At 38.5% G+C, this 23,332-nt stretch overlaps 5 protein-coding genes across 6 annotated transcripts; 3 read left to right on the top strand and 2 right to left on the bottom strand.

The window, feature by feature from the left end:
* The first annotated feature begins 357 nt into the window (after positions 1 to 357).
* On the top strand, positions 358 to 3,626 carry LOC128714089 (solute carrier family 12 member 9). Its single transcript, XM_053808964.1, has 7 exons — positions 358 to 643; positions 737 to 871; positions 950 to 2,561; positions 2,632 to 3,009; positions 3,073 to 3,151; positions 3,225 to 3,355; positions 3,428 to 3,626. Exons 1-7 carry the CDS (start codon positions 358 to 360, stop codon positions 3,624 to 3,626), a joined length of 2,820 nt encoding a protein of 939 aa, XP_053664939.1.
* Positions 3,627 to 4,248: 622 nt separating this feature from the next.
* LOC128712610 (zinc finger matrin-type protein 5) lies at positions 4,249 to 4,825 on the bottom strand. The gene is made up of 3 exons (XM_053807500.1): positions 4,699 to 4,825; positions 4,499 to 4,636; positions 4,249 to 4,433 (listed from the first exon to the last, which is right to left on the bottom strand). Exons 1-3 carry the CDS (start codon positions 4,823 to 4,825, stop codon positions 4,249 to 4,251), a joined length of 450 nt encoding a protein of 149 aa, XP_053663475.1.
* Positions 4,826 to 5,118: 293 nt separating this feature from the next.
* On the top strand, positions 5,119 to 5,829 carry LOC128714263 (exosome complex component RRP40). The gene has a single exon (XM_053809138.1). It carries the CDS (start codon positions 5,119 to 5,121, stop codon positions 5,827 to 5,829), a length of 711 nt encoding a protein of 236 aa, XP_053665113.1.
* Positions 5,830 to 6,245: 416 nt separating this feature from the next.
* On the top strand, positions 6,246 to 7,757 carry LOC128711425 (probable serine hydrolase). 2 transcript variants are annotated; one of them, XM_053806301.1, is made up of 3 exons: positions 6,246 to 6,270; positions 6,339 to 6,410; positions 6,913 to 7,757. In XM_053806301.1, the coding sequence occupies exons 1-3, from the start codon at positions 6,246 to 6,248 to the stop codon at positions 7,755 to 7,757; spliced, it is 942 nt and encodes a 313-aa protein (XP_053662276.1). The 2 variants fall into 2 exon arrangements, with proteins under 2 accessions (XP_053662276.1, XP_053662277.1); XM_053806302.1 differs by having other exon boundaries at positions 6,246 to 6,274; positions 6,346 to 6,410.
* A 441-nt stretch (positions 7,758 to 8,198) lies between these two features.
* Positions 8,199 to 8,642, bottom strand: LOC128714626 (uncharacterized). Its single transcript, XM_053809500.1, has 2 exons — positions 8,557 to 8,642; positions 8,199 to 8,475 (listed from the first exon to the last, which is right to left on the bottom strand). Exons 1-2 carry the CDS (start codon positions 8,640 to 8,642, stop codon positions 8,199 to 8,201), a joined length of 363 nt encoding a protein of 120 aa, XP_053665475.1.
* Positions 8,643 to 23,332: the final 14,690 nt, after the last annotated feature.

The following is a 23,332-nucleotide window of genomic DNA, read 5'->3' as shown; positions in this document are numbered from 1 at the left end:
AGTAGTAAATGTAAACTTCGCAGTGCATCAGTGATTTAAACAGTTTTGGGCTATGATTTGTATTTTGTGATTGATTTGTGCTATTTGCGCTATTTACCGTGGAACTAAACGCATCGTCAAAGTATGTTGGGCAGCGTGATAACATGCGAAATCCTTTGTGTATTAGATTACCATCGTTCGCTCTAAAAGTGCTTTGTTTCCATTTCAGAACAGCTGTTCTTGCAAACCGAACCTTCTCCATAAAGCTTGGGTGCTGCTGCTGCTCATTGATTTGGATTATATGATTCATTTTTGAAGCGCAAAGTTCGATTTCGTGTATCGTTTTCGTTGAAGTGTACAACCAACCCAGTGGGCAGAATGATCGCACAAAACAATGTACGTAGCACCAACAATGATCCCGTAGAATCGTCGGAATCGTACCCAATTACGGGAGGATCCAATGGGGCAGGCACGTCTCGATTGTTTAGACAGTTTGGTAGCTTGTTTTCGTCACCAGCGGCAACGACTGATCCGGCCGGATATGTGGAGTTCGGTAGCATTTCCGATCCGTCGTCCAGTTCGGGGCGCACGCTGGGAACGTTTGCTGGCGTGTTTTGTCCCGTCGCACTGTCCATGTTTAGTGCGCTGGTATTTATTAGAGTTGGTAAGCGGTGCTATATTTGTTCGCATTCTTTACTAAACTCATAGGATGATGGTCGTTCGGATAATAATGCTGTGCTATATGATTCAAACCCAGGTTTCATCGTGGGCAATGCTGGTCTTTATGTTACGCTGTTGCAGTTTATCATCGCTTACGTCATTTTGCTTTTTACCGTTTCCTCCGTATGTGCGATTTCGACAAACGGCGCCGTTGAGGGTGGTGGTGTGTATTGTAAGTATACGCCCACGCTAACTGAGCGGTTCATTATGGAATCTGTGGTCAATATATTTCTTGTTGTTGTTTTTTTAGTTATGATAAGCCGAACACTTGGACCAGAATTTGGCGGCTCTATTGGAACACTGTTCTTTCTGGCGAACGTAGTAGGTTGTGGATTGGCCATATCTGGATGTGCGGAAGGGATTATACAAAACTTTGGCCCTTCGGATGGTGCCGGTAGTGGCACCATTCCTGACGGTCGATGGTGGCGTTTTTTGTACTGCAGCTCGCTCAACACCCTGATGTTGATTGTCGTGTTAATTGGCGCTGAAATGTTCGCCAAAACTTCCATGCTGATTCTGGGTGTTGTGGTTATTTGTTTGCTATCGACATACGTTAGCTTTCTTACCCAGGGTCCGATGGAAGTAAACATACCCCACGAGAATAATTTGGTGAATTTCACTTCGGCCCACTACACTGGTCTGCTGGCGGACACACTGTGGTCCAATCTACATTCAAACTATACGAAAGATTATACCTCGAACGGAAACCAGGTTAATTTTGCTGTCGTATTCGGTGTGCTGTTCTCGGGCGTTACAGGCATAATGGCCGGAGCAAACATGTCGGGAGAGTTGAAAAATCCCTCGAAAAGCATTCCAGCCGGTACGCTGTCCGCGGTGCTATTTACTTTCCTGTGCTACATGGCATTGTCCATACTGATAGCGGCCACCACTACGAGCACTTTGTTGCAGAACAATTTCCTATTTCTGGGCCCAATCAATATTTGGCCAACGTTTGTAACGATTGGAATTTTGACGGCAACGTTTTCCACTGGCCTCAGCAATCTGATTGGTGCCAGTCGCGTTATGGAAGCGCTCGCAAAGGATCGTGTCTTTGGGCCACTGATGAGCTTCGTCATCAAAGGAACGTACAAGAATAATCCGATCGCCGGTGTTATTGCTAGCTGGATGCTGGTGGAAACAATCCTACTGATCGGTTCGCTTAACACGATCGCACAGATCAATTCAGTGTTGTTTATGCTTTCCTATCTGGCGACCAATTTGGCGTGCTTAGGCATTGAGATTACGGGAGCACCCAATTTCCGTCCGACGTACAAGTATTTTTCGTGGCATACCGCATTAATCGGTCTGCTCGGAACCGCAATCATGATGTTTGTGATAAACTCGATCTATGCATTGTCTAGTATTATATTATGTCTATTCCTCGTCATTGCGCTTCACCTATTTTCCCCGGCATGTCAAGGTGCACAGTGGGGCTCCATTTCTCAGGCGCTGATGTTCCATCAGGTGCGCAAATATCTGCTAATGTTAGATTCGAGGAAAGATCACGTAAAATTTTGGCGCCCACAAATGTTACTTCTTGTGGCCAGTCCACGGTCCTGCTGCCCTCTGGTTCATTTCGTAAACGACATGAAGAAGGGTGGTACGTATGTGATAGGCCACGTGAAGGTAGGCGAATTTGCGGATAATGATTCGTCGAACGATCCGACGATAGAGGAGTACACACAGTGGCTCTCGCTGTTAGATCATCTGAAGGTGAAGGCATTTGTAGAGCTAACGCTATCGAAAAGTGTGCGGGAAGGTATACAACATTTGATACGAATCTCCGGCATGGGAGCAATGAAACCAAACACTACCATTCTCGGTTTCTACGATGAAGAACAGTCGAAAGACTTTTTTGAGTAGTAAGTCCCCTAAAGCCAACCCGGTTGCCTATCGAAGGAGCGAAGGTTTAATTCATTGTTCTCCTTGCAGTGAGGATTCACCGTACAAAACGAACGAATTTGATGGCAATGGAGTAAAGCTGTTCCCGTATCGCAAGAGTGGCGAATCTAAATCACTCGGAGTGGTCGAATACGTACGCATCATTGACGATGTGTTAAGGATGCGGAAAAATTTGTGCTTATGTCGTCATTTTCATCGACTGGACAAGCAAATGATTGCGCGCAATAATCACATCCGCTATATAGATGTATGGCCAGTGAACATTTTCGAGCCGAAGAATGAGGATCCGTTTGATGTGGTGTCACAATTTATGATGCAGTTGGCGTGCATCATTAAAATGTTACCTATCTGGAAGAAGCTCGAGCTGCGTGTGTTCCTATGCGAATCGGAAACGGTGTCGGAGAATAGGTAATCTATCTACAGTATAAACGCTCTACAGTATGTAACGTGCATTAAACTTTTCTTTTCCAGTGCTGCTTTTGAACGTCCTGCAGAACATAGGCTTGATCAACGGTTGAAGCTGTTGAGAATTTCAGCATCGATCCATAAGGTAAGTACTGGTAATGAGTTTCCATTTTACGGGTTAACATTGTTGTTTGATCGTGCGGCGTGATCGTTTGCAGATTCCCGAATGGAACAAAGACATTGATTTTGCGAAACATCGGAACATTCTCAAACAGTTTACGGGTAACAGTGATAGTAACCAAATGATGGCAGAAGAAAACATCAATCGCTCCAAATTGTATATGCAGAGGTAAATTTCATATTTTCTTGCCTATTTGAAAAGTGTATAAAATGTTGCCATTATTGCTTAAATCCTCTCTAGAATCAATCAGATTATCCGAGATCGATCCAATGCAACGGCTGTGACATTCATGTATCTTCCAACGCCCCCAGCTACATCATCCGTTGACTACAAAGAAAAGTGTCATCATTATCTCGATCTATTAACAGAGCTTACGTTCGATCTTCCACCCACTATACTGGTGCATGGTATTGATGCAGTGACATCAACCACTTTGTAGGGATAAAGGGAAAGGTTTGTGTTTGTCATCTCCTCCTCATATAGATATTGATCTGTTCAATTATATATTTTGTTTGTTTTATAAATGTCGCTAAGAGTGCACATTGCAAGAATGATACGGAACACAATTATTAGACATAAAAAAACGGATTTGATGAGGGAAGCAATTTTTAGGTGTAATTATAAAACTAACCTTATGCATACATCCAGCAGACAGATATATAATAAGCTTTGAGGTATACAACAATACGCAGAGCAATTCCATGTTTATTTTGTAATTGAGTTAAATTATTTTAAAATAATTATTTCTATAGCATTAGATCGCATATATGGTACATGAAAGTGTAATAAAACTGTCCACTGATAGTAGGTATAGTAGATTGTCTGTGTGTTTTAGTATATCTCATATCGGATTATATTGATTATTATCTTTGGGTAGTTTACAAACATTTATTTGAAAAAGAATGTTAGAAAAAGGGAAGAATTTCAACTGTAGAAAATGGAAACAGAAATAAAGATGTTTATAAATGTATTTTAACAAAACACAATTGTCGATTTATATACATTTGTACTACAATAGAAGCAAACAACAAATGAGTCATATTGTAGTTAGTAAGTTGAGGCTATGGAACTATAGGTTGTACTGAGTATGGAAATTGTGCAGGTAAATGAAAGGAAGGTGGCAATTTTTCACCCGCAGGCCGATCGAACCGTTTTTGAACGAATAGTTCTGTGCGAGCGTTAACGTTGCGCATGTATTTGCGTAGGCGTTCTGATCGTTTTTGACGAATGAAGTGTGTGTGTTTAACTGCTAAAAATGGATAAATCTTTAAGTTTCTCTTATGTCTATTGAACAATAGTGCACAAACGTACCAAGTTCTTCCATTTCCCTCATCTGTTCCGGCGTGTAATGGCGATACCGACAAAATACTCCAAATGTGCATTCGCTGTCGTCTTTCAACGAACGGCATGGTGGTTTATGTTTAGCTTCTTCAAGAATTTGCTCTATATCTGTGGAAAATGATAAAAGTTTCAAATCTCATACGGCAGATGAAACCAATGTACGACCAAACCTTTAAATTGCTGAAAGTACTCTGCCTTGGCTCGAAGATGCGGGAGACCTACATTGTGTTGTTTGATGATTCTGTAATCGTTTTGTATTCTTTTATCACAGTAATCACAGTAGTATTTTCGCCCCATGAGAAACGATTCGATTGTACCAACATATATCGGTTTATCACTCTAGCAAGTATTCCTGCAGAAAAACAATTTCTGGTTCAATTTTGTGGAGTTTTTTTTGTCATGCTATGCTGTATTTTGTCATTTGTATGCTGCTTTCCGAAAACATTACGGGAAAAAGAGACAGCTGTCTAGAATGCTATTGCATGTGTCATTTTCCGATGCTGTCAGTCTGAAGTAAACAAACCACACGCGCCGGCTGGCTAGTTTCGTGTGGCTCGTGAATATTTGTGTAGTTACACTAGTTTACGGCGATGGAACATATCAATCGAAATGTGCTTGCTGGCGATATCATTGCCGAACCGATGGAAATGATAAAAAGCAACAAAAAAGTCATTCTTGGCCCAGGGTTACGCATAGAAAAGGATACCGTGCGGGCTAGCAAGTGCGGACAGCTGAAGATGAAGGCTTCCAACACATTCTGGATTGATGCCTACCAGAGACGATATGTGCCGAACCGTGGAGAGCTGGTCATTGGTGTGGTGATGGCCAAAGTTGGAGATATATTCCGTATAGATATTGGCAGTTGCGAGACTGCCTCTTTGTCGTATATGGCTTTTGAAGGAGCTACAAAGAAAAACCGACCGGATGTGAATGTTGGCGATATTGTGTACGCCCGTTTGCTGATTGCCCATACCGACGTCGAACCGGAGTTGGTGTGCGTGGACTCTCATGGCAAGAAAGGCAAATTGGGCGTACTACACGAAGGATTCATGATATGCTGCAGCCTTAATCTGATACGAAAGATATTAAACCCGAAATGCACTTTCCTGGCTCTACTTGCGAAGGAGCTGCCCTTCGAAATAGCAGCTGGCATGAACGGACGCATCTGGATTCGGGGGAGAACAATAAAAGAAACTATCGGTGTAGGAAACGCTATTTTGGCACTGGAATATTTACCGAACGATCGCGTACAAGAACTTTGCGACGATATAGGAGCATACGTATCTGGTTTTATCAAATAAAGGCGGTGGAAGTAAATGTATAACTGTTTTCGTTGTTGCGCAATTGAAACAAATTATCGTTCTTGGTTTCTGTAATTACACCAAATATTTCAACAACATTTCAATATTTCAAATGAAAGCAACCGAGCGCATGCCGGGTGCATGTAATCATCTTGAAATTCATATTTGACGTGCAATTTCACTGACAGCAAGGTGTTTATAGAGCAGGTGTGTTACAACACCAAAAAGTACAAATTAAAAAAAAAGCTGACACACGCCGCAGCTTGTCATCAGCTGAGCGAGGATTGTGTACACGCAAAACTGTGTTGCCCGTTCAAAAGAAGTGCTAAAACAGACAGTGCAGAAAGCGGAATCGTTTCGTGCATCGAATTTATTTATTGCATAATATTTAATTGACTATACATTACGCCCCCACAATGTGTGAACCAATAACGACGAATGGTAAGCGAAAAGACTTGAAATAATTGGAGTTTTGTATTGCATCGCGCTCATGTTCATATACATTTTAGGTACCAGTAGTGGCCGGACGATGCGCAATATAGAAGAAATAGAAATACCTGTCCCATGGGGTGTTGTTGCAGGTAAGGGTTAAGTGGGAGAAAGAGAGAGTGAGCGAAAAAATGCGGCATGTATACCCAAGATTAAAGTTTGTATGAGATATGCGTGTTCATGCTTGACGTAATCGTCAAGCCATAGTTTCGTCACGCTTTGGATGAATGGTGTTGGGGTGCCGTTGGCGTGTAGCGGTTAAGCCCGCCTAGCGATTTACCATGATAAGCTAAGCAGCCATATGATAATATATTCGATGATGCCCATAGAACACACATTCCTAGATCGCTTTTAAACAATTTCACACTACTACTGTGATGGCTGATTCAAAGCTTATTTGCAAAACAAATGATCTAATTCTAATTCTAGTACAATCACTTAACGCTAGTACAATTACAACACAGAGTGCAGAGTGAAGGTTAAATGTTCTTAATGTGTTCATGGGCTTCGATGTAAAACTGCAATCAATGTTATGCAAACATTTGAGTATTTCTTCGAGACAATGTTTTAATTGAGTTCCTATCCACTGTGTAGGTAAATGGTGGGGTTCCCGTGTAAAACAACCCGTACTGGCGCTTCATGGCTGGCAGGATAATGCCGGTACGTTCGATCGGCTTTGCCCTTTACTGCCTCCAGAGATACCAATTTTGGCCATCGATCTACCAGGCCATGGGAAATCATCGCATTACCCGAAAGGGATGCATTATTTCATTTTCTGGGATGGAATCACCCTTATCCGGCGATTAGTCAAATATTACGGATGGACAAACCTAACTCTGCTGGGACATTCGTTGGGTGGCGCATTGAGCTTCATGTACGCAGCCAGCTTCCCGGATGAGGTGGATCGATTCATCAGCATCGATATTGCTGGGCCAACTGTGCGAGATCACCACAAAACGGCTGCCAGTACGGGTGATTGTGTTGACAAGTTCCTACACTACGAGACGTTACCGGAATCGAAAATGCCCTGTTACGGATATGAAGAAATGATTGATCTAGTTTTAGCGGCTTACGACGGGTCGGTAGACTACGATTCTGTCGAAGTACTGATGCGACGAGGGATGGCCTTGGCACCGAAACATTTCAATAAAGAAGGGTACCACTTTGCCAGAGATCTTAGACTAAAAGTGGCGCTTTTAGGTATGTTTTCGATGGAACAGGTACTAGCATATGCGGAACGTATAACTTGCAAAGTATTAAATATTCGCGCCGATCCCGGTATGAAGTTTGATAATCCTGAAGTGTACGAGAACGTGATGGAAGTTTTGAAGCGCACGGCGTCGAAAGTAGTGTATCATGAAATTCCGGGTTCGCATCATCTGCATCTCGTGACGCCCGATAGAGTATCGAAGCAAATTAGTGATTTTTTGTTAGAATAAAATTATAGAACTGGTGGACGCAATAGGTTACATTTGTTATTAAACCACACACAAAAAACGAACACATACGCATCAAATATCAATCTCCGCTTTTCAAACATTCAAGGAATAGACTATGTCATTCGTTTTGAACGATGTCTTCAACATACTCCTAGATAGTTTAGTAATTTTATTGCATTCCCAGCACAGTTAATTATGTTAAGCTTTCAGCTATTGTATGACTTAGAGGAGAGGGTGATAGGAACGATTATGCTTACGGATGGAATGTTTAAAAAACATTTTTGGTAGTAAGAAATAAAAGATAAGTTATATTTTGGTTATTAGATTCCATTTTTATACCTGGTTTTAGTTTGTTCACAAAAAAATATACAAAATAAATTCAAAGATGACATTTAAACAATTTATGGATTGTCTTTTGTATTTTCTCGGAACACTATTTTACTAAACATACGTGGGGCCGTAAATTTTTTTACTGCTGCATGGAATGAGAGATGTTTCTTTAAGATAGCTACCAATCACCTTCTGAAGAATTGCTTCCAGCGGACTAAATGTAGCACGGGATCGCAATCTTGCTTTAGAAACTTCCAACGATTTTAACAGCTCGTAATTTCTCTGTCTAGCGGTTTCCAACGAGAAGATGGTCGATTCCGCCTTGTTTGATAAGTTTTTTTTATTGATTTTCATCCCACTGGGATCAAGGGTATTTTCTCGTTTCATGCTATAAAAATTACATTATTACACAAATTAATTACAAAAAAGCACACTTATGGCTGAACGTATCAGGTATTGCATAACTTACACTGCTACAAGCTTCTCCTCTAGTTCTAACTCCAGTGCGGCATATTTATCATTAATATCACCGATAAAGTCTAAATCTTTTACCATGATTGTAAAGTAAAAATTCTTTACGGAAATGAAGACTTTGTACGCCCTAAACCTATCGATCACAATGTTGTTGTGGTGTTGAATATTGAAACAGTTGCCATGGCAATGGAAACATGCATGGCGTGTTGTGTTTCGTTTGGATGTGTTCTGGTGTCAAAAAGATATTTTCTGTACGTATTTGACAATGTTCCCGTACGCAGGACTGACTATCCAGCTACGGGTAAATAAAGTCAAAGAAAGCTAAAAATGGCAGGCATAGACCTCTTGTGGTTGTTGTGCCGATGAAGAAGAAGATTTGACAAAGTTGGTAAAATTAGGCCGATCAAATAGTACAGTCGATAATACTTTGGTTAACGCATACGCCCGGTAACGGTTCTAGCCTTAGCTAGAGCAATCCCGTCTCATGCTGTACTTACTTTTAAGTTACAAGTAATTCAAATCACACATAGCCAGCCTCGAGTTGACCCATATGATCGGTGGATCTTACACAATAGCAAGCATAATAACAAGATCGGTTTGGATGCGGAAACGGTATCCTTCTCTCTCTCTCTCTCTCTCTCTCTCTCTCTCTTTCTCTCTCTATCTATCTCTCTCTCTCTCTCTCTCTCTCTCTCTCTCTCTTTCGTTGGCCTGTTCACGATGGAGCACGCTGTCGTGACAAGGCCCGGTCAACAATTATTCTCCAGGATACTTGGTCCCTGGCTGCAGCTTCCCATCCATGATGATTTCCGATTTCCAACAGGTTTTGCTTCACCTGATCCAGCCAATGAGCTCGCTGCGCCTCGTACCGAACTGGGGTTCGCGGTCGAACAGCTTTTTGGTGGGGCATGAGTCCGGCATCCTCATAACATGTCCCGGCCATCGTATCCTGCCGGTCTTCGACTCGTGTCCTTAGAGGATCACCGGGCGAATCAATTTGCGATATATCTCAATTTTAGTGCGGTCTCGAAGTCTTCTGGATCTCAACAGATGGTGAAGCCTCCATGCGTATTCCGATTTCACTGGTGATGTCGTTGTCCGATGTAACGACCGTCCCAAGATAGCAGAATTCCTCGGCATCCTTCAGTGTGATGGTGTGCAGTACGGTAGAATGGCCTGTCAATAACCTAATCAAGGTTCTACATTAAAAGGGCTGCAAACGTAGAACATGAAAAAAAATGAGAAATGAAAGAAATGAGTAGAAATGCGTTCATTGTGTTAATTTCTACACCTGCAACAATTATATCTAATTGAACTAAGTAACATATCTAATTGAACGTTATGGACATTGCTCAATTCTAGACTAGCTCAATTCTTATTATCTTCAGTTTATTGAAGTGTTTTCAAATTCCAAATTACGTTTCAATTTAGTATAATTAATACTGGTTTCGGGCTACTGTAGTCATTAGCCAATAGTCAAAATTCGTGAGTAGTATAGTTATTTTATACTTAGTGATCATGTAGCAGCTTTATTTCCCGTTTTTAATTTATCTACAGGACGAAAACCGCTGGTCCTGGTCACAGTGAGTCAATTTCAATGTTTGCTCAATTTTAATCAATTCTATTCTCATTTTTATGCGAGTATTGCGACGAACTGTAAAATCAGTTCTGGTTTCTACAGCTGCTGTTTACAAATTTTAGGATTAAGACTCTCCACCATCCAACTGTCGCTTTGTTCACGGATAATATGAGATGATTCTGTTCGGGTAGGTTGTATAGCTAACCATTGCCATGTGCTTTTGGAGTTACTGCTCAAGAAAATAGTATCTGCAGTAGAAAATAACAGATTGCTGAATCAATTAAACACATTCTGAAGTTATCTAAGCATGGGATGGATTATATTATGATACATGTTTGAGTAAATAACGTTTATGCGACAATTTTCATACGCTGGGATGTAGTGCGTTACTTGAGTAAATTGTCATAGCTTGCATAACAACCCGATGAAGTAGGTTGATAAACTACTTGTTGATAAACGAATTTCAATCACTGTTCATGGAATGGAAATGAACCTTCCGCATAACTAGTTTTCCGAATAACGAATATAACACATGAGCTGATGTAACTCGTTATAAGAGGATTGACTGTATATGATTAAATTTTTCATTTCTACTAAACGCTTCGGGCAACGGTGGCATGATGGTAGCGGCGCCGATCTTCACACGAACGGACCGGACCAAAATCCAATTCGGGCCAATTCCCCGTAGCAAGGACTGACTATTCGGCTACGTGGTAAAATAAGTCGATATGGCCAGGCCGTTCTAACGAAAAAAAAACGCGTCGGGCAGGTTAAACAGATTTGTGTTAATGTTTTCTTTTTAACTTCATTGATATGTTGTAGACTTAGATTTGTAAAAAAATGATAAAAGAGCTGGTTACATGAACACATTATTGTATCATTTTGATGCTAGATCATCATGCATGAATATTTTAAATTCCGCTGCTGAAAAATGAATCGTTTAATACAATTACGGCCAACATGGGAGAGGGTACATTTTGTTCTAGAACAAGCCCATCGAGGATCGGCGGACTCTAAGCAAACGAAAACCATAAAAAGTAAACAATGCCACATCCGACGTCAGTAACCCCCGGGCATGAAGCTACCGTACCCCTGTAACGGCACCGGTTACCTGGCTCCAGGTAATCCAGATGTAGTCAAATACTCGTTTCGTTTCGTTTCGCTGGTCTAGGTTTCGCTGTTTATACACGTCACCGGAGCAAGTGTTTTCCTCAGCCTTGCTACATGGTTGGTTGTGCGTGTGAGACGTTCTTTGATCACCACATCATCATGACAAGATCGTCGCCGGTGTGGACAAAAGTGGATTGGATGTAGCAACAAGATTGAACCTAATGTTGCCAATGGTTGCTCCGCAATGGAATGTATACCATGTCGTTTCGAAAAACCACGTTTTGGTAGTGTTTTCTTTCGCCTTCAATCAACACAGACGTAAAAGGTGTATTGTGTTGCTACCCTGTGGTCTTACCATAGGCTGCTACTACCCCCAACAACAGCAGTGTGGAGGTGTCGTGTTGGGAGCTAATGTTGGTTTTGTTGGATTCTTTTCGATTTGTCGACCGACGGTAGCAGTGGAGGTGTTTCCAATATTTTCCAAACCCTGGAGCTGATAATGGTGTTAAACGCATTTGTATAAATTTAAAAAATACCATACACCCAGTTTCATTTGTTCGTGGTTAGCAAATTGGAGCGTAACGTGTACAACGTGCGAGAAAGCAGCGGCTTCCCAATACCTACCGAGGCACTGCGAGAAACGGTTGCAGCTGGCAGTGTATATTAGTTATTGTTGTGCTACAAGACAAATTCTGATCGAGGGATCAGTCACGTGGACATTTTAGTGTTGGACAACTAGTGAGTGTTTTATGCGGTGTTTGCTAAAGAGAATTTTTATGATGTATATATTCTGGAAACTGTGCAGTATAATACTAAACGTTCGACGTAATTTGTTCGTTAGTTTCGGCAGAACAGAGTTCGGATAACTTAAGCCACGCGTACAGAAACTTTTTAGAATGGAAGAGTTTGTTCGTTTGGCTCGAGTTAGGCGGATTCTCACTAGCAGCATTACGTGGTGTATTTAGGAATAATGGATTTGAACATCGCTTTACAAAGTTTAATGTGTAACGTTGCTAAAGAGACTGCAAAAATGGTTGCTTTTAATTATATAAAAAATTAATGTTTGGTTTTTTTCCCTGTAATCATGGAACGCAAATAGCCAAGAACTCCATTGCACATGCAACTGCAATGCACATATTGTTTAATTTGTTACGCACGTTTGGCGTATCAGCTTTGCATTAGAATGCATCCGCCGGGTTGGCGGGTTGGGTAGTGTTGGTAGTCGTAATCTTTTAAATATGTACGTGTGCTGCACAAATAGTTCAACACGATGATATCGTAAAGTTCAAAAGTACATTTGAAAAGGAAAAATAAATCGGTATGAAGCGCTATGTACTAATGTAAGCCGTAAAATCGTACTATCGCTAGTAGTATAAGCAGGCTACAACATTGTGGCTATCGAATTTCTATTTATTGTTAATTTTTTCAATAGTTGAACATGTATAATTAATCATATCTCATGTTATTTTTCTGAAACATTTCTAACTTCTATTGCTATTCAGCCGGATCCTGCAGCCTGGTACTATTTTCGTTACATAAAAATGGTTGCTTAAGTTCTGGGAGTATTTAAGTTACATATGACGAAAAATACACACAGGTGTAACAGCAAACTTCATAAACATTGGGTTTGCAGCAGAACTAATACAATTGTTATACAGTGCTAATCGTTCAACTAAAGTATAGGGAACACAGCATTAAATCTAGTCTTAAGCTATTTCCTTTTTATTTTTGACGTATGACATTTCCTTTGTGTATCCAATCGAAAGCAACCGCACTATGTGTTGGGACTTTCCAAACTAGATCAAAAAGCTCTTAAAGCAATGCCCTTTTCAAACTGTCCTTATATTACCAATCAGTATCTACGTTACGTGGCAAGTATAAGAATAATTCATTAGGAATGGTCTTATGCGTTAATGACAACGAGAACGGTGTCATGTTTAGTGCCATTTATTTGGGACTGTGTTTTATGCAACAACGTTTAGATTATCATGGTTGTAAAGCCCAAGTGCTAAATACCAGATTTATAGCTAACTTTTAGTCTCATTACATTTACCTTACGTTTGTTACTAAAAACGCCAAAAAAATACTCGAATCCAGAAGACTTAAATAAGTTAATTAAACGAAATTCTTTTAAGAAGTGAAACTAACTGAAGTGAAACTACTTAGACCTTCCAAACATTGTCTGAGTCATGTAACACTGGTAATGATCATAGTGCATGACTATTTCGAAATAGACTGATATGTCCCCTAAATAACTTTTCTTCTAATGATATTGTTACGATGAGTGACCATTGTAGCGCCTGTGTGCAATGAAGCACATAAAGTAATTTAACTTTCTATTTGACAAAACTTTCGCTAGTGTGTATTTGTCATTTGTCGTTGCTAGTCTTCGGTTCTTTTCTGCCGTTGTTGCTTCGTACACTAACAGAGAAAGTTTTTTTTCTGTTCTTGGTTATGCTCGCGACACATAGAAACATGGAATGGGGAAAACGCAAACGATCAGATGCTCACATATGGAGACCGAAGTTTAAAAAAGAATAGCCCGATTTTCTTGCAGTGCATTAAGTTTCGTTTTATCCCTTATCAAAGTCACCGTTCACATGTTCTCCGGTGGTCCGTTCACGTTTTCGCAAAGGTAATCTCGGCGACAAAAGCTGCACGATATTTTCCTGTCGGAAAGCTAAAAAACAAGGCAGAGCAAAACATCAAATAAAATCCTATCGAATCTACATTTGACCATATGTGATCATACTCCGTTACATTGCAAACGACATAAATGTTATCGTTGCTGTCATCATCATTATGAGCTGGCATTAAACAGCAATCTTCGCTTTACTTGTTCTGCGGCGTACAACAGGACTCGTTCGGAAGTCGCCTGTCAAAAAAGAGGATTTTTTCTTCATGCGGAAAACTTTATCACACGTACGATGGTTAACATCCGAAGAAAAAAAAAGTGTGTATATGGTTGCGATTGACCAGTCTGAGGGTGGGAGACACCTATATGGGAAAATCCGAGATGGTTGGCAATGGCGAAGTTTGAACCGTCTCATAATCGACCAGATGGGACGTACAGTTAGGGAGGTTAGAAAGCGATTTGCACCAAAAGTCACAAGATTGATGATTGGTACAGTGTCTTCGAGACACACCGAACACTGCCGAATGTAAAGCAAAAAAAAAAACACGCGAAAAAATTAAGTGAAGTATTTTTGTAGGACTGAAGTATATTTGGAATGAATGAAAAATATGCACGGATAACCAGACAAAAATATAACTGGATAGTCGGTAACGTACATATAAACATGCAGGAATTATTAAAAAAATGATATTGTGGAAACCAAAACTAAACGGACATATTATATTCTACGAAGTTAAAAAGATGAACGTTAAAAAACACATTTAGAAATACCAAACACCTTTTCAAAACTGCAATAACGACGACAGCGACGACGTTACGCCATTGTATAACTCAATTTTTAATGGCACGGAAAGAACCCTTGTTTCACGTTCACTTCTGGTATCTGGTATGCGTTGGCTAACATGTGCAGATTTTACTTTGTGCAAATATGCACACACATGTGACAATTCTGGATTGGAATTGGGGCTTCACGAAAATTTATCTTATGTTGCTTCCCCATTGGTCGCTGGTGGTAGTGACGTATAAAAAGCATCATAACTGATATTTATGCGTAAATAAATCGTTTTGTACATCTCGAAGAAAGCGATAAAAGCCGGATTATTTGATATGTCCAGAGCGAGGCACATGCTTTTGAGCAAGTTAGCGTAATTTATGGGCTTATTTGAAATAACAACGGCGTTTAACTGCAGAATTCATTTAATATAAAATACTAAGATATAAACAATAAAACAAAGTTTGACGAGAGCAATATCACTATTTTTTACTTGAAAAATACTCTTCTATCCAAGTATTTTGTATCCGAAAAAATAGTTGGTAGTTCCAGCTTTTGTCCTTTGGTTGTTTTTTCAGTTAGACTTATGGGGGTGAATGAAGATGGGATATTTAATCTATTGAATCTTATGCCAATGTGTACGCAATACCCGTCCAAAAAGTGGAGGCAAATGGTATGACAATGGTCTACACAAAAATAGTATGACAAGTAGCCAGCAAAACCTGTACTAGTATTTCATTCACGGAAAGATACACAACAACGAAACACTCAAACGAATAAACATTAGAAACTCTGAAAAATGTGAAAGATGCAAATAGAAAATAGAAACGTTAGAACACAAGTACGCAATCTGTTCCATAATAAAACAAAAATGGGAATTTTTTTCGAAACAAACCAAACAATTCAATAGCAAACTCAAATAACAAAAACAAAAATCTGGGAGGGATTAGTGTTCCCCAATACTACCCAATACTACAATTACATAAATTCAGTTAGTTAAAACCCCGATGTGGACGTAAGTGAAGAATTATTAAGTATAGTATTTTAGACTAAATTATTTTATATTGAAATAGAGTTTTTGTTTGACTCTGTTAAAAAATGCCGAGTCACAGAACCTTAATTCTACCAAGGAACAATTGCTTTTTTTCTTTCTTTTCATAACATAAAACATAAAATCGTCATACTCTTTATCTTTGAGGAAGCTATTTTGGTCTTGTATTTGACTGAATCAATTCATGAATGATTTCTTTTGATTTATACAATTTTATAGGGTTGGTTATGGTATTTAGAAACTGAAAAGAACATTAGCTTACTTTGATTATCAATTCGCTACTACGGTTTCATGATGACGATGGTGTCATACCTCGAAATTTGAGTTGAACGAACAACTGTAGTACTTTGGGTGATTGGTATCAAATATCGGTTTGTATAGCAATTCCGGCATAAGCAACTCTCTGTAGTTGACGATGGTATAATCCCAGATCGTTTTTGGTATAATTACATAATGGATACACAAGAAACCCGGTTAAATTAATGTTTTCATCGATGGAAATACATACCGATACATAGAAGTGAACCGATCATCAGAAAATGTACCTAGAATGTTAATAGCCAATCACGTGTCAGTGTAGATTATTTGCCTAAACTGCTACAAATTCCAAAACAAAATTATCCTTTCAATGGAGTTTCAGTGTAAACCACGAACCAGATGTTTTTATAATGGGCTACAACAGAATGTAAAAGTTGGAAATGTAGTTTAAGTGACACATCATTGATTTATTGTAAACGGTCGGCCGTGGAATGGATGAACGTGTGAATGAAAGCAATGCCATTATAATTAATGGACTGGTCGTCTAAATTATCGTGTAATTTATGTAGTAACCCGCTACAGGTGCAGCGCTATGTAGTAGCCACACTGTACAATAGTGCAATCAATAACAGTGTTAAAATGATTAACCAACAAAAACTGGTACCCAATGCGAATTGACAGGATTAAGCAAGAAACAAATTGAAGAATGTCAAAGTGGCTGCTAATTAATTGATGATGCGGTATAAAGAATATTGCGGTGTATAGAACGTATGGCGAGGATTAAAGGCTTGAATTTAAATGTGAGCTATATGTAATGCAAATAATACGTTGATATATTAGAACATGTATGTTGTATGTATGTTGGACGATTCCTATTAATTGTACGGTATATTACTTGTAGTAGTTATTCGGTACAAGAATATTCGACGCAATTGGGCAATTAACGGTAAGGATTTTAGTTAAAAAAAGGGGTTATGATGAAGAGTTTCTCACTACAATTTCGAACGTACCATATCACTCACATTTGTTCGTTTTCAATCATCGTTTTGCTGTAGATCGGTTTATTGGCTATCAATGGGTACGATGAAGAGAGATTACCCGGCATTTTTTTCGAGCGTTAAAACAGCAACGATAACCCAAGCATACATTTGTGAAATCCCTTTTTTTGTAGAGTTTTTCATAATTCACTTAGGTTGATAGTGTTGTAATAAAATTCCATACAGACTACACCAAAACAAATTTGAATACAGCTTGTCTTGAATTTTATTGACTTTAGGGATGGTTGAAGCAATTTATACAAGTAGCAGCATATTCGAGGGAAGATATTAATTCGGTTCTCTTATTGATGTCGAGTTATTAGAGATTTGATTCGAGTGCTCCAGTTTTATGCATGGGGGTTTATGACCTAGACAAAAGGTAGTTTATAATTAGTTTATTAAAGATTTCAATTAACAATAGTGAGTAAAGATTGGAGTTTTGAATAGCACGTAAAGCTATGGAAGTCAAACGCTCTTATAGATTGTAAGAAAATCAAATATGATAGTGGTTCAACCTTGTGAAGTCGAAAAAAAACTACGGAAGCGTGTGAAAGCCCGCAAGGACAGGATGAGACAAAATATTATGGCCATCTGAGCTCTTAAAATTACCCCACACTAATCCGCAAAAGATTAAACTCCCTAAAAGTATCAAGAGTTGGGTGATTCTTGTTTGTGTTATGACTGCGTCGTCTGTTGCATTCTATCTAACATTTGTTTTTTTTTGTGTTACGAGAACAATATACCCGTCCAGAAGATTTTTTTTTGGCTTTCCAAAATGTGCTGCTGTAACGAGCTAAAGATTGTAGATAAGCCAATTCTTGGTTGGTTGGTTTGGTTTAGTTAATGTGTTCCGAAACTCCCGCACTAAAAAGAAACTATCCCCATTTAGATAAAAACCTATGAAAAAACAATCAATGTTTTGATGACGATGTAAGTTTCTTTTCTGCTCTGTAATGCTATTAGATTTTCCGGTAAATTTTTGTCGCAATTAACTATACGGTGGCACGGTTTCTAACCTGCAGATTTCGTGCGGATTATGCTTAAGGTTAGAACTTCTTTTTGCGTTAAAACGGTCAAGCCTCATATATTCTCATTTGTCATTATCTCACATATAATTCTCTTGTATATCAAATCGTGCAAATATAGAATTTGATAGAAGCTATTATTTTGAAAATAAGACTATTGTATAACTTAAGTTGCGTTGTTTTTATTTATCTGATTTCACTTATTTTTTTTTTGTTTTCGTTAGAACGGCTTGGCCGTATCGACTTATTTTACCACGTAGCCGGATAGTCAGTCCTTGCTACGGGGGATTGGCCCGGATGGGATTTTGGTCCGGTCCGTTCGTGTGAAGACCGGCGCCGCTACCATCATGCCACCGGGCCGCCCCTGATTTCACTTATGTTTGATTTCAAAATTCCAACTGAGTGCGATGTATTAACATTTTCGTAATAGGACATGTTTACAGTATGTGAACAATAATAATTGTCTTTATATTATTATTATTAGGAGTTAATACAATTTAACGCTATTAAGGAACATTTAAAAAATAGAATTTAAAATAATATACAATCTGAATACAAGATCATTGAAACATGTAAAAAATATTTTAAATTCAATTTTTTTCTTATAACAAAGTTAAACTGTAATCATTCTCCATAAAAACTACAAGAAAATCAGCTTTTGCTTATAAATAAAACATTGAGGTAAATTGCGAAAAGTTCCGAAGAATCGTGCTGCACAACCAGTTGAAAATTGTGAAAATATTCGATGAAAACTGCGGAAAATACAAACAAAACTATTATTTTATAGTAACACGAATGATTGAAATTCGGTATTGAAGCTGGTGTGGATTGCGTTGCCGACTCCGTGATCCACACCGGAGTCAGCAGATTCAACACTGGAGTCGAACACCTGAGGCGACATCGGTGTAGACTTCGGTATTAACTCGGAATAATTCGGAATCATATCCGGAGTACGGGATGGTTTTTTCTCCGAATTTCCCATCATTAGTTCCATTCTATATGAGAACAAGCTATACAAATGACTAGAATGTTTTGATTAATCGTTTGCATAGCCAAATCGGTAGGAAAATGGGTAAAAAAGCAACATGCGTCTTACACATGTCGTACGATTTTGAGTCACATTCTTGTAGAACCCGAATGCGGATCTCAATTTATAATTGTTTTTCCATCAGATTTTATTAACACTCATAATTAAACGGAGGTTTGCCTTGTTATTATTGCATCATCATGGCAAAAAATTTCACCTTTCAGACATTAAAAGTTTCGAGAGCAAAACAGGCAGGCCGGGTAACTTTGTTGGCATCATCACTTGACAGCATGTCTTTACGGCTGTTATGAAACGCCACATTGTTGAATCCTCCCCGTGCGGCCGTTGCGCACGGCTCGTTAAATATAAATGTTTTGTTTTCTCAAATTTATGAAACTTTGTGATGAACGCTTTAAACTGATGAGTGTGATAGAACATGACGGTGACAAGCAAATATCAAACCAGAAAAGTTGTCCTACGTTGTTTAGAAGTTGTTACATGGAACAATCGGTACCATAATGCTTTCCAAGCGATTATGCTGTAGTTGTGGGATTATTTGAATAATTTTAAAAATTCGTAACACGTGTTCCAAACCGGTTGGCAAATTATATGTATACACATACACACAAAAAGTAACGAATGTGGGGAAAAAAGCTATGGAGAAAGCAATTGGGAAATTCACGTTTATTTCCGGTTTTTATCCGTAACACATTCCAGCTGTCTGCTTTGGTTGTTAAACGTCAGGTCAAACGCAAACCAGGTGAGCGTTTTGGAATTTCATTAAGCTTCAGCTCATTCTTTTTCACACCAAGAATACCGCAAAAATGTATGGGTGTCTGTATGTGTGTTTTTTTTTTTGTATGGAAATACTGAACATTATTGTGTCAAGAAGGGTGCACTGGATTGCTAGAAATGATAAGAAATTGCAATGCTAAGTGCAGTGATTGAGTTTAATTATTATGTAAGTTTTGAAGTGGTTACATACCTTCGGATTACAAATCATTCTAGAAATACATTAATCACAGTTATGAACATTAAAACAAGTGAAATAAGCATATTCCGAAACGCGCTATGTTGTTTTATCTTTGTAAGTAGACAGTATAATCGCAATGGTAAATTGATTCTAAACCGTCTGCAAACGGTGCAATTTGGAGGATAAACTTGTTTTTGTTTGCAAAAAAGCAAAAGTGAACAGTATCGGTATGTGTATTGGAAGCGGCGGAAAACCATCATCAAAGGCAAACTTTTAGCCTTAAGGAAGTTTGACTTCCTTTTTGAGGCAGGTTTGCAGAGTCTTTACTTTCTGTTTGCTATTTTTCAGTTGGTTGATATTTAATCAACACTCGTTTAATTATGGTAAGTGCTTTCCGGTCTTATTGATTGAAGGACGGAAAACGGAAACTTAAACACTTAACAGGAAGGAAAAACGAAGTCAAGTGGCCGGTCCGTGGAAAGAAGAAGACCAAAAATAGAAGAAGAAGTTAAGGATCAAATTTGGGACCATGTGAGAGATAGATTCATCTGCAAAATATACAATGCTGTCGAGGTTTAAAGCATTACTCTACCCAGGGCGACCCACCTTGGCCAATCAGGGGCATTGAAAAGTTTGAAGGTTTCTCTTAATTCATTTATGTTTTACAGGGATTTTGGCTTTTTTTCTACACAAAAGTTAATTTTAAATCAAAAGTGGAAACATTCAAGTTGGTATAAAAAAAGGAATTGACCTCAATTGAACTACAGTAAATAATTAAAAGAAATCTGGTGAATGTCATTTAGTAAAAAGGCTTTCAAACAGAAATTCACATAGTTCACTTAATATTTTGTATTCAGTAAAAGTTGATATTACAGATTTGTTTTGATATTGTTCATATTTGTATTGTATCATTTTACTTAATCTAATGTTATATAATGATACCATTTGAAGTACAGTACAGTACAAGTAGTAGTACAAGCAATAGTAGCAATGGGCAGAACGGGAATACAACAGTTAAAAGTATATCATTTGAAAGCTGCATGGTATCTAATTCTTCTTCATCATCGGCACAACAAGCTCAAAAGGTCTAGGCTTGCCGTTTCTGGCTTCTTTGACATTATTTACGTAACGTAGCGGGAAAGTCAGTCCTTCGGACCGGTCCTGTCGTGTGAAAACCGGCGTCGTTACCAACACACCACTGAGCAGCTCAGCCGACGGTTTCTAATTAGTCACAGAATATAGCAAAATTTCTACGGGCAATGGAGTTATATCATAGTTATTTTGTGAAACAAGCATGCACGATGTAATGGCATGTACGGTTTATGGTTGTCAGGTTTGAGGTTGTACGGGATTCGATTGGTCACTACTGTAAGCGGATTTATCGCTATCGATTGATGATACATTACGTGGGAAGTCAAAAGACTGAGCGTGTTCCATTGCGGTGGTTTGTACCCTTCATCTTATACCTTTTTATGTACGATCATATGCATCGCTGCATCACCGCAACCGTAATGGAGTGCGGAGCTGTGCATATGTACGTTGCGCTAATTTCCGTTACTTTTTGTGATATGATTGAATTTTGAAACTACGGTGTCCACGGTCCGGTCAAAGCGAGACTCTTTTTTGTAGAAGTGAGTTGCATTTAAAGGTTCTCGGAACAAAAATCTATTGTAACAGAGCACAAGAAGGTATGTCCCTGTACTGTTGAAGGACGTAAAAGACTATTCGGCAAAATTCAGCTCTATTCAGGAGTGTGGTTTAAAAGATAATAATTTAATTACTACAGACAATGGGGTAGATCACGGGATAAGCCAGTTTTTTGTATGCGTTTTGACGTTTCCAGGCTTATAAGCTTACAGCTCCCCATACAAACTGCCAAGCCAGATAAGCCTGGGAATCGATGGTTAGATTGTTTTGCTTATGAAAGTGCTCGACAGCTGCTCGACAAATATCAAAACAAAGCATTTTTCTAGCAGGTTTAAACTAGGTTAGGCCATATTTCCCATAGGCTTAGGATGTTAAAAAAGGAAAAAAAAATACATAAATACGCATAATTAATAAGTTTTTTTAATTTCTGGTGTTCTGGTGTTTAACAATAATTATTTTTATAAAAAAATCAGTTAAAAAAAAAATTTATCAAAAAAGGTAAATTATTATTTCAATTTACTTGCAGTTTTCCAGTTCACAGTTTATAAAGTCTAAACATCACTTAAATATTGCCTTGAAAATAACACGAAACATAAATTATGCTTTAAAACTGAACCGAAGTTTGCGTCCTCCGATTATTTCTCTCGATTATAATAGCATACAGATGAACATACCGTTTGTTGTTGCGTTGTGATGCGCAAACTCATTTAATTTAGCTCACCCTCGTAGCTTCTATCCTTTTAAAAAATATGGTGATGTATTACTTTCTACTTCATGGAACTGTTTCTCGCATTTATACATTTTTACCGTTTGATGTCAAACTTCAACAACACGGAACCCAAACTAAGCGATCTAGAGTAACTAACATTTTGTAGTCCTTTACTTTAATTAAACCCGTTGCGGTTTACCGTTGTACATGGAATTTTATATAAAAGACCCTGGCATTCTGTTAGATTCGAGATTCACCGACTGCTTTAAAATTAAGCATGTGCTGTTAAGAATAAATAGAGATCTTAATTACCTGCACCATTTGGAATGTCAGTTTTGGAAAATGGGATGCTTGAGAGTGCTATGTATCAATGCTATGTTATGCTATGCTATGTAATGTATCAATTATCGAAAATTGCAAATCTATGCTTAACATGTTAGTTGCCGGGTATTTTCTTGAAAGTCAGTCATTTGATTTACATATAACTTATATACTTTTGGCTATCAAACATAATAGCCATGGCTACCAACGTGTTTAACAATACATTAACAACTTAATTGCTTTTACTTACATGTTGTCGCTAGGATCACAAAAAGGATGTTTCTTTAATCACAGTATTTAAACGAATGAGAACGAAAGAGCGGGTTAGTTGTCAGCATCGGATTGAATTCTTGAGTTCTTCGCTCGACTCAACAATTGATAATTTTTTAAGTTGAATGTTTTTTTTAATGTTGAAATAAAGGAATTTCATCCTTTATAAATCACATAAAATTGTTTTTGACTCACGAGACTTGAGGAAATTTCTTAGCTTGTATTTACGTATTCCCATAAGTATGAGTATAAAAAACGGTTTGAACATGCTTGAACCAATCTTTTGAAAGACATGTAAATACCGAGTAGGATTAATATGCTCATAAAGGTTTTTGAACCGGCTTTTCTTGTTGAGAC

Source organism: Anopheles marshallii, chromosome 3, assembly GCF_943734725.1.
Source record: "Anopheles marshallii chromosome 3, idAnoMarsDA_429_01, whole genome shotgun sequence".
NCBI lineage: Eukaryota > Metazoa > Arthropoda > Insecta > Diptera > Culicidae > Anopheles > Anopheles marshallii.
This window is presented reverse-complemented; position numbering and strand designations above follow the sequence as displayed.